The 16,345-nt window shown below is 49.0% G+C and overlaps 1 protein-coding gene across 1 annotated transcript in view; it reads right to left on the bottom strand.

The window, feature by feature from the left end:
* The window catches only part of LOC119972132, a 660,627-nt gene that overhangs the window by 473,135 nt on the left and 171,147 nt on the right, over nucleotides 1-16,345 (bottom strand). Inside the window, exon 17 of the mRNA XM_038808465.1 lies at nucleotides 1,331-1,543. Coding sequence (XP_038664393.1) covers nucleotides 1,331-1,543 — 213 coding nt within the window. The remainder of the gene's footprint in view (nucleotides 1-1,330; nucleotides 1,544-16,345) is intronic.

Here is a 16,345-nt window from a genome sequence, read left to right as displayed (position 1 = left end):
AATGGCTCTCCACATATTCCAGCCCAGCTTCCACCACCACAGGGGCATAAAACTCGACCCAGATCTATTGTCTTCATTGAATATTTCCAACTCCTGGTGTGAGTTCCTGGCAGTGTTATAGAGAGTTTATAATTTAGGCTGGGTCTTAGGCATAGAGATAAAATCGCTACAGTGCAAAAGGGCACCATTTGGACTATCGAGTCTGCACAGAGCTTCTGAAAGGGCACCTTACCTGGGCTCATTCCCCTGCCGTATCCTTGTAATCTGACCTAACCTGCACAACTCTGGACACTAAGGGGCAATTTGAGCATGGCCAATCCACCTAACCTACACATCTTTTGACTATGGGAGGAAACCAGTGTACCCAGTAAAATCCCACACCTACACGGGGAGAATGTGCAATCTTCCCACAGTCACCCAAGGCTGGAATTGAACCCGGATCCCTGACGCTGTGAGGTAGCAGTGCTAACCACTCTGCCACCATGCCGCCCTGGGTCTTGGAAATCCCAGGACCTGGTTTGCACTCACTGACATAGGAATCCCTCTGCCCCTTTGGGTGGACTTGCGATACACCCAATACCATCCCTGTTTCTCCTTATGAGATGGGTAGTGTACTTCCACCATGGAATGTGCCTGCAATCCACAAGCCATATTAAACACTTTTACACCTTTCTAAGCCTGTAGATAAGGCAGGGCATCAACCTATTTCTGGGCTACTAATTCTGGGAGTTCTATTTAAGGTGACACATTATCAGTCTGTCCGAAGAAATGGTCCCTTGGTCAGAGGAGCCTGGTCAGGAGGAGGGAACCTCTACACTGGGAATTCTTTCAGGTTTGATCTCAATTCTGTCAGGCGGACAATGGAGAAAGCAGTTATTTTGGACTCACATTTGGCAGATGTAGGTTCCAGGCCTGATTTCTACCCTGGACTCCTGACACTGAATGGGTGAAACAGCCCTCTTAATAGGGTGGGTAATAGTTCCTTTGAAAAATTAGGCTGGAACTGCAGACACAGCAGTGAGTAGTGAGCAATGCTATTTTTCTCAAAGATGCACAGATGTGCCCATTGTGGCATGGACACCCATCAGCTTAATTTAAAATGAAGGAAGCTCCCCGCCCCCCTGACTCATTGGTGAGGGTTGCTGGTGAATACCAGCATTTAGGTTGGGCTGAAAGATCTACAATTGTTTGGACAGGCCTTTTTATTACTATTACAAAGACACTTTTAACCTTTACTCTTAATCTTTTTGACTTGACCCAATTAAATACTTTACAAATATTTTAGTTTAACTTATGTATTCTAAAGGATAGTTAAAAAAAATATGCTCACCAGTCCATCACATTTGCCATCTTTGATCTGTATGAACATTTGTGGATTCTGTACACTTTCAAACATGTAAATCTTTGGACTGACTTCATGGACCCGCAAATATGACATTTGAGATTGTTTCCCTGTTCCTAAGCAAGTTCCATCAGAAGTGATGCACAGACTCTGGTAAAGGCTGGTATTCAGCAAAACAACTGCATCATTTTGAAATGCATCCTTAACATAAAGAGAAGCGAGAACAATAAAAGTGGGACACGTTACTTGTGATTAACAGTTTAGCCAAAAGTAATAGCCATTAATAAATATCAAGATCAAAAGAATTTAGTTTTGTGGAGTTATATCCGGACAGATCCTGCTGTGATATTAACTATCAGACTAGCAGTGCTCACTCTTGTAAATAGGAATTTTGACAGCAACTTCAGTGACTTCTCACTGACAGTTCAACACAAAAATCAAGGAGTTGCTATCCAAAATGCCCTGCTCATCCTGAGGTTCCAGTGTATTGATAAAAAAACAAAGAACAAAGAAAAGTACAGCACAGGAACAGGCCCTTCGACCCACCAAGCCTGAGCCGACCATGCTGCCCATCTAAACTAAAATCTTCTACACTTCCGGGATCCATATCCCTCTATTCCCATCCTATTCATGTATTTGTCAAGATGCCCCTTAAATGTCATTAGAACATAGAACATAGAACAGTACAGCACAGAACAGGCCCCTCGGCCCTCGATGTTGTGCCGAGCAATGATCACCCTACTCAAACCCACGTATCCACCCTATACCCGTAACCCAACAACCCCCCCTAACCTTACTTTTTAGGACACTACGGGCAATTTAGCATGGCCAATCCACCTAACCCGCTCATCTTTGGACTGTGGGAGGAAACCGGAGCACCCGGAGGAAACCCACGCACACACGGGGAGGACGTGCAGACTCCGCACAGACAGTGACCCAGCCGGGAACCGAACCTGGGACACTGGAGCTGTGAAGCATTTATGCTAACCACCATGCTACCGTGCTGCCCCTGCGTCCCTGCTTCCACCACCTCCTCCGACAGCGAGTTCCAGGCACCCACTACCCCCTGTGTAAAAAACTTGCCTCGTACATCTCCTCTAAACCTTGTCCCTCGCTCCTTAAACCTATGCCCCCTAGTAATTAACCCCCCCTACTCTGGGAAAAAGTCTCTGACTATCCACTCTGTCTATGCCCCTGATAATTTTGTAGACCTCTATCAGGGCGCCCCTCAACTTCCTTCATTCCAGTGACAACAAACCAAGTTTATTCAACCGCTCGTCATAGCTAATGCCCTCCATACCAGGCAACATCCTGATAAATCTCTTCTGCACCCCCTCTAAAGCCTCCACATTCTTCTGGTAGTGTGGCGACCAGAATTGAACACTATACTCCAAGTGTGGCCTAACTAAGGTTCTATACAGCTGCAACATGACTTGCCAATTTTTATACTCAATGCCCGGCCAATGAAGGCAAGCATGCCAAATGCTTTATTGACTACCTTCTCCACCTGTGTTGCCCCTTTCAGTGACCTGTAGACCTGTACACCAAGATCTCTCTGACTGTTGATACTCTTGAGGGTTCTTCCATTCATGTATATTCCCTACCTGTATTAGACCTTCCAGAATATCACTGTATATTCCCTACCTGTATTAGACCTTCCAAAATCATCCAGTCTCATCATTCCAATATCATCATTAAAATGTTTGGAATAATATGAAGTTTCAGATACCTATTCGTTTTCCAGAATTAAGAAAAGTTTTAATGTTGTAAAATGAAATAATTAATGTCAAACATCTTGGGCTGGATTCTCCGCAGCCCCGTGTTGAAATCGTGCTTGGAGCGGGGGCGGAGAATCAATTTTCCCGAGCCCCGAATATGTGCGGGTCCGCGATTTACATCGTGTGGCCGAGTGGCCATTGCCAGAGACCCTCCCGCGATCCTCCGCTCCCGACCAGCCGAGTTCTCGATGACGTGGAACTAACATGGTATGGCCGGTCGGGTCTCTCGCGTGCCGGCTGCAGACTCAATCCGCGGCCGCACTGGTGGGGGGTTGGAGGGATCGGACTGGGGGTGTACCTTATAGGCGGCCAGGGAACAGATCGAGCCAGTCCGATGCAGGAGCGTGCGGCCGATCAGGGGGACCTACATTATGGAGCTGCCTCTGTGGTCCGAGTCCGCTATGGTGCTTGCCCTGCGCATGTGCGGACCCGGAATCAGATGTGCGGGGGCCCGTATGCACAGCCGAACTGTGTGAAGCACTTCGGGTCACTGCTAGCCCCCTGAAGGTAGGTTTGTTTCAGGAAACTCGGGAGTGCAACGCCTGAGGATTCACATGAGGAAGGAACTGCGCTCCGAAAGCTAGTGATTCAAAACAAACCTTACTGTGCCCACCCCAGTCCAATGCCGACATCTCCGCATCACAGATATTACTCATCACTGGAGCTTTACAAAATAAAAATGAGGAGAACATTTATTCTTTTTGTCTCCTTTATCTCTCAGTATTGTCTTTCTCTCTATTTTGCTTTCTGCATTTAATTGATATTGAATTAGACATCTAACTGATATTCCCAGTTTCAAACTTTTGTCCTGCTTATTAACAATTTACCAATCTGCTTGGCTAATGAGACATAGGTCAGGATTTAGGGGATGGTGGGGCGGGATTCTGCGACCCCCCCGCCCCCCGGGCCGGGTAGGAGAATCGCCGGGGGGGCTGCGTGAATCCCGCCCCCTGCCGAATTCTCTGGCGCCGGGGATTTGGCAGGGGCGGGAACCGCGCCACGCGGTCGGCGGCCGCTGACAACGCCCCCCCCCCCCCCCCCGGCGATCTCCGGCCCACGATGAGCCACGTGGCCATCTGTTTTCGGCCCGTCCCGCCAGCGTATATTACATCAGCTATTTGCTGGCGGGACCTGGCTGCGAGGGCGGCCTCCAGGGTCCTCGGGGGGGCTTGGGGGGATCTGGACCTGGGAGGTTCACCCACGATTGGGGTCCACCGATCCGCAGGTGGGCCTGTGCCATGGGGGCACTCTATTCTTCCGCGCTCGACCGCTGTGGTCCTCCGCGATGGGCGACACGGAGATGAAATCCCCTGCGCATGCGCTGGGATGACGCCAGGACACGCTAGTGCTCCCGCGTATGCGCCAACTTGTGCCAGCCGGCGGAGGCCCTTCGGCATTGGTTGGCGTGGTGCCAAGCCCCTTCCGCGCCAGCCGGTGCGGCGCAAACCATTCCGGTGCCAGCCTAGCTCCTGAGGTTGCGGAGGATTCCGCACCTTTGGGGCGGTCCAACGCTGGAGTGGTTCACGCCACTCCGTGCTGGAGTTGCCCGCCCCGCAGATTCCCACAGAATCTCGCCCGTGGCTTTTCCCTTCCGAGGAGACGGTGACAAACACATCCCCGCCGATTGGCTGTACTGTGTTGTATGCTTACTGGTCATCCTGTGTGTCAATCACTGCCTGTCTGCATCTCATTATATACATGAGTGGATATTATGACACGCGGGACATCCTCCCCTCAGTTGGAAAAATCACCTGAGGGAGTTGTTCGCCAAACTGATTAACCAACAACTTCCTGCAGTGTCAGAAGCTGCAGTAGACAGATAATGGGCAGCAAGCAGTCCTCAGAGTCTGTCCTTAGAGTCCAGAGTCAGATGGGTTTTGGGGGTCTCAGTGCAGGATGGGGGGTGAGCCCCACGATGGAATGGCCAGGGATTGGGGGGGGGGGCGGGTATTTTGGGGAAGTGCCAAATGCTATAGGTGGCTGCTGATGCAGATGCCCCACCATACCCCCAAACCTCTTGCCCCCCCACCTGAAACCTGAACACGGTTACATTTTGGGCTTTGTTGCTGTCCCTGAACTCCTCCTGCCAGCCTAAAAATTGAAGCTCGGCTGAAAGCGACCCTTAAGTGGCCAATAACTGGTCTAAGTCAATTTCCAGGAAAATGTCGTCCATTAAGCTTTCATCAGTTTGCTTCGTGTTCAACAAGAAAATAACCCGAATTGTTCTGCTCTTTTATTTTCAGCAATGGTCTTTATTTGTCATGTAGCTAAACTACGAGACAAATGTATGTTTTATTATTATTTGCTTGTAAAGTCTTTAGCATATTATACATTATCACACACTTAAAACTAAGAGGTTCCATGATACATGTGGTAGCCAGTTTCCATGCAGCATGTCATTAAACATGTATGGCAACACTCCACCATACAATCAATCCTGGCACAGGCTATGTTGGTTCTGCAGCCAAGTATCAGAATATGTCAGAATTCTCAGCCATCTGGTTAGTGGGAGTTTTCTTCCACTGATACTGAACTGAGTGAGACCCGTTATCTGAATTGGAAAAAGATGCAGTTTTTCATTCCTGTATGTAGTGAGCGCCCCCTGCTGTTGAGCATAAAACAATAATCAGAAAAATAAATATATTTAATGTGCTTTTCAATTTCAATGTGCAATTAGAAAAACTATCTCCCTTTTCCCTCTTTCTTTTCTGAGGTGATGGAGTCACTGAACTAGTAATCCAAAGACCCAAGTTCGAATGCCACCACAGTAGATGATGAAATTTGAATTCAATAAATATCTGGAATTGAAAGCCTAATGATGACCATTGTCGATCGTCATAAAAGCCCATCTGGTTCACTAATGACCTTTAGGGAAGGAAATCTGCCATCCTTACCTGGTCTGGCCTACATGTGACATCAGACCCACAGCAATGTGGTTGACTCTTTAATGGCCTCTGAGATGCCCCAGCAATTAGGACGATTAGGGATGGGCAATAATGCCGGCCCACCATCAGCGTCCACATCTCATGGATGAAAAAAACAAAATAATCCCTCCCTGGTCTTTTATTTTCCAGCTCAATGATTCATACAATTATAGGAACACAGAAAGAGGTGTGGAGAAATACACCACAAGATTGCAGATGTATAGATACATTTTCTTCTCCGCCTTCTATCCAGATTCAATGCAGGTGAATCAAATCAGAGGCACACAATACATGCCCTGATGTGACCCTGCCCATATTGGTGGCATAGGCCATTATAAATCAGCCCCCTGTGTCCCAGGCATTTGTCCATCCCCTGGCAATATTTGGCACCTGAAAACAGCTATGAGCACTATTGTAAATAGAACAAAATATAGCAATATTTAATCATCAGGAAGTCTGCAAAATAATTGCTGTTTCTATGAGACATTCTCATTTCTGCAACTTGTAAATCTGTATTCCTTTCAAGTTTCTAAGAGCATCCTTCACACTTCTAGCCACCAACGGTGCGATCCCTCAACATGTGAAAAGGTCACCATATCCATGCAGATGCCTCCTTGTGACAGATCATGGGGCCTTTGGAACCAGAGGCTTTCTGTGTCAAAGACGGGGCCATAGGCAGAAGAGGTTGCATCTATGGCACAAATGATGCACTTGGTGGGTTTGAGGGCTCTGCAGGCTTCACGCCTAATAATTTTAACTTTAAAGGGGTGTTTCCACACTCATTGAGAACAAAGAACAAAGAAAAGTACAGCACAGGAACTGGCCCTTCATCCCTCCAAGCCTGCGCCGACCATGCTGCCCGTCTAAACTAAAATCTGCTGCACTTCCGGGGTCTGTATCCCTCCATTCCCATCCTAGTCATGTATTTGTCAAGACGCCCCTTGAACGTCACTATCGTCCCTGCTTCCACCACCTCCTCCGGCAGTGAGTTCCAGGCACCCACTACCCTGTGTGTAAAAAACTTGCCTCGTACATCTCCTCTAAACCTTGCCCCTTGCTCCTTAAATCCATGCCCCCTAGTAATTGACCACTCTACCCTGGGAAAAAGCCTCTGACTATCCACTCTGTCTATGTCCCTCATAATTTTGTAGACCTCTATCAGGGTGCCCCTCAACTGCTGTCATTCCAGTGAGAACAAACCGAGTTTATTCAACCCGTCCTCATACCTAATGCTCTCCATACCAGGCAACATCCTGGTAAATCTCTTCTGCACCTTCTCTAAAGCCTCCACGCCCTTCTGGTAGTGTGGCGACCAGAATTGAACACTATACTCTGTGTGGCCTAAATACGGTTCTATACAGCTGCAACATGACTTGCCAAATTTTATACACAATGCCCCGGCCAATGAAGGCAAGCATGCCGTATGCCTTGTTGACTACCTTCTCCACCTGTATTGCCCCTTTCAGTGACCTGTGGATCTCTACACCTAGATCTCTCTGACTGTCAATACTCTTGAGGGTTCTACCATTCCCTGTATATTCCCTACCTGCATTAGACCTTCCAAAATGCATTACCTCACATTTGTCCGGATTAAACTCCATCTGCCAAGGGGCTGGTTTAGCTCACAGGGCTAATCACTGGCTTTTAAAGCAGACCAAGCAGGCCAGCAGCACGGTTCGATTCCTGTACCAGCCTCCCCGTACAGGCGCCGGAATGTGGCGACTAGGGGCTTTTCACAGTAACTTCATTGAAGCCTACTCGTGACAATAAGCGATTTTCATTTTTCATTTCATCTCTCAGCCCAAGTCTCCAAACGATCTAAATCCTGCTGTATCCTCTGACAGTCCTCATGGCTATCCACAATTCCACCAACCTTTGTGTCATCTGCAGTCTTATTAATCAGACTAGTTACATTTTCCTCCAAATCATTTATATATACTACAAACAGCAAAGGTCCAGCACTGATCTCTGCGGAACACCACTAGTCACAGCCTCCAATCAGAAAAGCACCCTTCCATTGCTACTCACTGCCTTCTATGACCTAGCCAGTTCTGTATCCATCTTGCCAGCTTACCCCTGATCCCGTGTGACTTCATCTTTTGTACCAGTCTGCCATGAGGGACCTTGTCAAAGGCCTTACTAAAGTCCACATAGACAACATCCATTGCCCTACCTGCAGCAATCATCTTTGTGACCTCCTCAAAAAATTCTATCAAGTTAGTGAGACACAACCTCCCCTTGACAAAACCGTGCTGCCTCTCGCTAATACGGGGTGCCCTCGCATTTTTTAACTTGCCTCAGCAGTTCCCAGCTCTGCCAGTGGCTGCTGCTGATTGGATCAATGGCATCAAGAGTCCACCCAACCACCTCAATCAGCTGATAAGCACAGTGGTAACCGATTAGGAGGCTACCTCATCCAGCAGTAACCAATTAGGAGGTTCCTCATCCAGCAGTAACCGATTAGGAGGCTCCTCATCCAGCAGTAACCAATTAGGAGGCTCCTCATTGAGCGGTAACCGATTAGGATGCTACCTCATCAAGCGGTAACCGATTAAGATGCTACCTCATCAAGCGGTAACCGATTAGGAGGCTACCTCATCCAGCAGTAACCGATTAGGAGGCTACCTCATCCAGCAGTAACCAATTAGGAGGCTACCTCATCCAGCAGTAACCGATTAGGAGGCTCCTCATCCAGCAGTAACCGATTAGGAGGCTTCTCATCCAGCAGTAACCGATTAGGATGCTACCTCATCCAGCAGTAACCGATTAGGAGGCTCCTCATCCAGCAGTAACCGATTAGGAGGCTTCTCATCCAGCAGTAACCGATTAGGATGCTACCTCATCCAGCAGTAACCGATTAGGAGGTTATCTTCATTAGGCGCACTGCCTGTAAATTCAGGATTGGGAATCTCCATTTGGTCCCAATGTTGGGACCCCAAAACCATGGAAAATCTAGTACCATATCAAGTCCTTCTTGGTTCTTAAAGATGTAATACAGATGTGATACAGATTGAGCAAGAACCTGAGATGCAGCACCAGGAAGCAAGAGCAAATAATAAAGGTACCAGCCAAGCATCTGGGATACATGCTCAAAATGTCAAAAGAAAGCAGACATATATCTCATTGTTGCAGTTCTGGAAATAATTATCAAATATCATGATGTTTGCCATACATTTTCACTATTATCATCTGTCTTGAAACATTTCAGCTAATTATCAGAATATCCATCAGGTTAGGCAGATTATTAAATTAAAATCTATTTGTTAATGTTCTGTCAATGAAATATATCTTTATTCTGTTTCCACTGTTATTAATGTAAATGGTGATACTTATCCATGTGCAGCATCAAAATTAAATTCAATCATCAAAGTGTAAAACTGTTAACAAAATGTAAAGAGTCATTCCTGCCTCGGTGTTGTAAGCAAATCCACTTAATTTCTGCAGTATCATTAATACTGTGGATTCTCCAACCTCATAATAAAAACACAAATTTAAAAGTCCAGTGTCAGTAATACTTGCTGGTTATAACTTTGGGTTAAGCGATTAATCTGATTTGCCAAGGAATGACCACATGTGAGCTACAGACAAGATTCTTCACTGAACGATGTTATCAGATAACACAGCAATGGATATTGGTACTGATGTCACATATCAATTTATGATTGCGGAATTTTTGAATGAATGGTGTAATTTATCAAACTAATGCAGTTGGACTGTCCGCTGGTGGGATTCGCCGTTGCGCCGGCAGCGCACCCAGACCCGTGGGTTTCCCAGTGGCTTGGGATGACCACAATGGGAAACCCCATTGGCCAGTGGTGAAAATAGAGAATCCCAATGCTGGTGAGGGCATGCCGCCGAGGAACACCCAAATCCCGCCCATGATTTTTCTGTTAATAAGTATAAGCTATCCACTGACGAAAGCAGAAATCCAGCACACTATTAACTTTACACATACTTCGACCCGTGGGGGCACAGGGAGCGAGAGACCGGGGAGGGGAGATGCAGGGACGGAGGGGCAAAAGAGACCAGAAAAGGAACAGGGCTACAAAGTGCCACAACCAAGGGCTCGAAACAAGGAACCGCTGCAAGCACCCACCCAGTACGGTCTGTGGGCGAAGGGAGCCCCCAGAGTGCAGGGGACTACCCGCATGGCGGGCACACAGTGCGGCCCCGACGCAAGGCAGCACGGTAGCATTGTGGATAGCCCAATTGCTTCACAGCTCCAGGGTCCTTGGTTCGATTCCGGCTTGGGTCACTGTCTGTGCGGAGTCTGCACATCCTCCCTGTGTGTGCGTGGGTTTCCTTCGGCTGCTCCGGTTTCCTCCCACAGTCCAAAGGTGTGCAGGTTAGGTGGATTGGCCATGCTAAAGTGCCCTTAGTGTCCAAAATTTCCCTTAGTGTTGGGTGGGGTTACTGGGTTATGGGGATAGGGTGGAGGTGTTGACCTTGGGTAGGGTGCTCTTTCCAAGAGTCGGTGCAGACTCGATGGGCCGAATGGCCTCCTTCTGCACTGTAAATTCTATGATAACATGGCGTAGGGCTACAGGGGCAGGTGTGGAAGAAATGAGGCCGCCAGCCCGAGAAGCCGGCTCGCCGATCGGTGGGCCCCGATTGCGGGCCAGGCCACAATGGAGGTCCCCCTCCCCTGGGGTTGTACCCTCCCTCCCTCCCCACAGGCCGCCCCGGACCCATCCACACCGAGGTCCCACCGGCTACGAGCAGGTTAGAACTACGCCGGTGGGAAGTCCAGTTTGACTACACACACCAAGCCTAACAGAAAGCATAGATTTTTATGCACTGTTGTTTTGTAGACTGGAAGAAAGCAACAATGTTCCACAAGGGTCAGATTATTCCCAGATTGGGCATTCAGGGCACAATTTCAAAATTTATTTGAAACTCATACATTTTGTGAACAATGAGAATAGTAGCAGACTTCAGATGATGTATAGGACGTGGGGATTCTCTGGTTCAGAGACTAAGGGTGGAATTCTCCGCTCCCGCGCGGCATCGGGAAGGCCGTCGTGAACTCAGCCTCAGAGGCCGCTCCTCGCACCCTATTCACCCCCCCCCCCAAGGGGGCTAGGAGCAGCATTCCGTAAATCTCGGCCGCCGTGCCTTGAAGCTTACGTCAAGTCGGCGCGCCGAGAATGACGCGACGGCGGCGCCTAAGTGACGTCAGCCGCGCATGCGCAGGTTGGTCGGCTCCAAACCGCGCATGCGTGGCTGATGTCACGACGCCTGCCAGCTCCAACCCGCGCATGTGCAGTTGCCGTCTTCCCCTCCGCTGCCCCGCAAGACTTGCCGGCTTGATCTTGCAGGGCGGCGGAGGGGAAAGAGTATGTCTCTTGGAGACGCCGGCCCGACGATCGGTGGGCACCGATCGCGGGCCAGTCCCATCCCGAGCACAGCTGTGGTGCTCACTCCGCTCTCCGCCGCCCACAAGCCACAAACAAAACTTTGCGCCATGTTCACGACGGCAGCGACCAGGTGTGGTTGCCGCCGTCGTGAACCGGTCGGGAACGTCAGGCTGCTCGGCCCATCCGGGCCGGAGAATCGCCGGTCGCCATGAAAAACGGCGACCGGCGATTCATCCGAGCGGGGAGTGGGGGAATCGTGGGGGGTGCCAGGGCGGCGTGTCGTGAGTCGTCCGGCCCTCCCACGATTCTCACACCCGGCGTGGGGAGCGGAGAATTCTGCCCTAAGGGCTGGATTGTCTGATTTGAGGCTATGTCTGGAGCATGTGTCTAGTTTTACAACCAAAAGGTGGGTGCCGCCCCCGCACTGATGCTTACCCCAGTGGGAGGCTGGCAGCCTCGCCATGAAAATCCCCCAGCTTCACCTGCAGATACAGATGGGGAATTGCCGGGTCCATGGATGCGCATGTGCATGGCAGCGATCTGCAACGGCCACGCTGTATAAAACGGCGCCGGCAGCGCGCGGACCCAGGCTGCCAGATAGTGTCCCTTTGTAACCTCCCTTGCCACCCCCGGACCATCCCCCACTAGTCCTCTCACCCTCCGCCAAAGCCCCCCCCCCCCCCCTCCCCCCGGCCAGCGAAACAGATCCTGCCCGACTGTGGTGGTGCTGGACACAGTGCGCAGCCACCACATGAGGTCCCCGAAAACTGTGAGAACACGCGACCGACGCCATCAGGAAGTTAGCCCATCGGGGCAGAGCATCGATGGAGGGCGTCATTCCATTGGCATGGGGCATACTCAGCGATTACACCATTTTTGAGGGGGCCCAGCATCCGAAAAATGGCGCTCCCCCGATTTCGACATAAAAACAGATTCTCCAGCCAATCGCCGAACGCGATTTCGGCGTCGGCAATCAGAGAATCCAGCCCTGAGTGATCCCACCAGCAGAGAACGAGAACATTTTTGCAATGCTGTTAGGAGCGCTGGGGAGGCATGATCCCATCCATGCAAATGGGCCAACACACAGACCACATGAATCATGCCCAAGTCCGGATTCCCCATGCGAGTCATTTGCTGGGGTCGGAAATCCCACTGTGAGCCTGACAAGATGGAGCAGCTGTTATGAGCTCCACTCATTCCAGACTCTCATTCCAGCCAAGAGGATGACTGCAAGAAGACCTTCCTTGGTGCGACATCCAAGGGATGTTGGATGTCGTTGAGGAGAGGAGGGACACCCTCTTCCCCAGGGTAGGGTGGAGACACCAGCCAGCTGCAATGAATTGAGCCTGGGATGAGATGGCAGATGCAGTGAATGCTGGCAGCCTCACCAAGAGGACCAGCATGCAATACAGAAAGAATGCAGGAAGAAGATGAATTACCTCCTTTCGCTGCTTGGTGAATAACCACCTGTCTGACCCTGGTATCATTCCTGTCCTTGACCCTTGACCTCTGCCCCCAAACTCTTATGTGCCAGTAACATTCCACTATCAGCTTGTACCCTCAGAACATACCCTCAGGAACTCCCAATACCCGCCCTGGCCTCTTTGGCCAGGCGCCTTGCCCAAAACTGCTACCAACTAGATACTGCTCCACCCACCCCTAAAACTGGTATGCCAGCATCTCAGGATGTCCTTTCTGTGTCCCCAAGAGTAAAGTGGGCCATAATCGAAGGGAGCATCTGAAGATGGGCGGGGCATGCCAGAGATACATATCCACACCCTTTTTGAAGAAAGGGCTGTAGAAATCATGGGAGAGGCCGAGGAGCAAGCAGTGGCTGACATGAAGGTCAGCATTCGGCAAAAAAGTCAGAGTCCAATTCAACATTATCCAGATGTCCTACCTCAAGTGAGCCTTTCATTTCCCACAGCCCTGAGCTTCCCAAGGGCTGACCCAATGTCCTTTGTCTTGCAGGATCCCCATCAGAGAAGGCTGGGCCATGCATAGTCACAGCCGCCCACCTCAGACCCTCAGAACACCCCAGAGTAGACCTCCAGCAAAGACACCGACTTCTCGGCACTCTTTCACCAGTGCCATCCACCAGCACAGAGACTATCACCTCGGTAGGATATGTTAGCAATCACGTTCCTGGGTTACCCTTTGGTGAGAACCACACACATACTGCAGCACATCAGATGGAGGCAAGAACCCCTGAGGGAGCAGCCAGTTGGAAGGATGCCTGATCCCAGGGAACAGCTGCCCCCCCCCAGGAGAGATGCCACATCTCTGGAAAAGGTTATTCCATCATGGTGCAGATGCAAGTACAGAGCCAGACTTTAGAGGACGGGGTGCAGTAACATTCTAGCACCTGCTTGTACAACTGGAGGAGTGTAATCGCCTTTAAGTGGAAGAGGTGGTGCCAATTGTGTGACTCCCAGGCCAACTCTGTGAGAAGGGTGGCGCCCGTGATGGAAGGCCTGGGGCAAGCTAGCAGCTAACATTCCCCAGACCAGGCAACATCCTGGTAAACCTTCTTTGCATTCTCTTCAAAGCATCCACAACCTTCTGGCAGTGTGGCAACCAGAACTGCACGTAATATTCTAAATGTGGCCTAACTGAAGTTTTATTCAACTGTAACATGAGCTACCAACTCTTGTACTCAATTCCTCGGCCGATGAAGGTAAGCATGCCATATGCTTTCTTGACGAATTTATCCACCTGTATTGCCACTTTCATGGAACCATGGACCTCAACGCCTAGATTCCTCTGTATGTCAATGCTTCTGCCATTTTTTGTATAATTCACACCTGAATTTGATCTTCCAAATTGGATCACCTCACATTTGTCCAGATTGAACTCCATCTGCCATTTCTCTGCCCAACTCTCCAATCTATCTATGTTTTGCTGTATTCTCTGACAGTCCCCTTCATATCTGCAACTATATCTCAGTGTCATCTGCAAACTTGCCAATCAGACCATCTACATTTTCCTCCAGGTCACTTAAATATATTACAAACAATAGTGGTCCCAGCACTGATCCCTGTGGAAAACCATCAGTTACAGATCTCCATTCTAAAAAACGCCCTTCCGCTGTTACTCTGTCTCCTGTTGTCAAGCCAGTTCTTTATCCATCTAGCCAGACCACCCCGAATCCCATGCAACTTTACCTTTGTACTAGTCTGCCATGAGGGACCTTGTCAAACACCTTACTAAAGTCCATTTGAACAACATCCACAGCCTTTCCCTCATCAATTAATTTTGTCACGACCTCAAAAAGCTCTATTAAGTTGGTAACACATGACCTTCCGCACACAAAACCAGGTTGCCTACTAACAAGTTCATTCACTTCCAAATGTGAATACATCCTGTCCCTCAGTATCCTCTCCAACAGCTTCCCCACCAATGACGTCAGGCTCACCGGCCTATAATTACCTATAATTGCCCACTTTGACAAATGAATCCTCCAAGATATCCTCCCTCATCGCAGCTGTGGTACGTTCCCTAACCAGTAAAGCAACTCCCCACCCTTTCTGCTACCCTCTCTGTCTAGTCTAAAACATCAATATCCCAGAATGTTAAGCTGCCAGTCCTATCCCTCCTTTAACCATGTATCCATAATAGCAATACAGTATCATAATTCCCCGCATTAATCCAAGCTCTAAGCTAATCCTTTTTACCTGTCATACTTCTTGTGTTGAAGCAAACACACTCCAGAACTCCAATAGTTTTAGCTAATCATTCACCCCATTGCTTACCTTCAGCATTCTTTATTCAGGATTCATATCCGACTTGCACATACTCCACACAACTTTACACGTTTAGATCTTAAGCAAGCCTCACACCTACATCTCACAGCTTGCGCACACACTACCAGTTATTCAGCCATGGCAATCTCCTTAGCCAAAGAGATTGCACAACACTTACCAATACAGTGCCCTCTCTCTTGCCCTCTCTCTTGCAGGGCCAGGTGATGCACAACCGGAGGGAGAAGCAGCTAGCTGGAGGGGGACAGGTGTGCCTGTATATCCTAAACTTCATGGAAGAGGTGTTGCCATCTGTGGCTGAGGCTTTAGCCAGTGGAGAGACCGAAGTTATTGAAGATGATAGCATCCTTATACCTAAGTCCTCATTTCAACATCCCACTACATTCTCTTCCGATTTCCAATCTGCAAGTGGTGCAAATAGGCACATTCTTTTTCTCTTCCCTCCCCACATCCTAACCCTTGTGCCTTTCTCCTTTCAATACCCAAACAGTGCAACACAAACTTGGTGCAGAGCTTGAAGCCCAGCATTTCCAGCATGAATATGGTTGCCAAATTCTTTAGCACACCGATGGATCCAATCAAGATGCACTGCCTTTTAATTGATGTCCCCCAGTTGTCTGGGTGCTGTATTCAAAGCTCAGGCTGAAGCCAGGCAAGGCCAACTTGTTGTCATGCAAGCCCAGACTGCTGTCATCAAGGCTGTGGGTTACAGTGTTTAAAGAGGCCAGCAATTTGTCATCCACAAATTGCTAAGATTGCTGAAGTGATGCACCTTGAGGAGTGGATATGGCTCCATACAGAATAACCCTTCTGTCTTTTTTCTGGATTAAAGCATTCGTTCTCCCACCACTGCCACTCTGGCAGTGCACTTAAAATTACCTATCAGCCAGCCAGCCCAGAGAGAGAGTTCTGTTCATGCTGAAATCCTGCAGTCCAAAGTTGAGCCTTCTCGGTTGAGTTGCTCAAGGTTGTCCTCCAAGATAATCTGGAATCACTTTCCACCAACTTTGCCGCTGCTACAAGGCTAGCCTACATAATGATACGAGGAAAGGTAAAGGTACATGGAGTACAGGAACTAGGGGACCATACAAGGGTATTTAGATAACTTTTGAATTAAATTTGGTTTGGAATGTTTATATTATGATGGTTTGTCTTGATAAACTTTGGCCAATTGGATGGCATA

Source organism: Scyliorhinus canicula, chromosome 10 (genome assembly GCF_902713615.1).
Source record: "Scyliorhinus canicula chromosome 10, sScyCan1.1, whole genome shotgun sequence".
NCBI lineage: Eukaryota > Metazoa > Chordata > Chondrichthyes > Carcharhiniformes > Scyliorhinidae > Scyliorhinus > Scyliorhinus canicula.
Note: the sequence above shows the minus strand (reverse complement) of the source record. Positions and strands in the feature narration are given on the sequence as shown.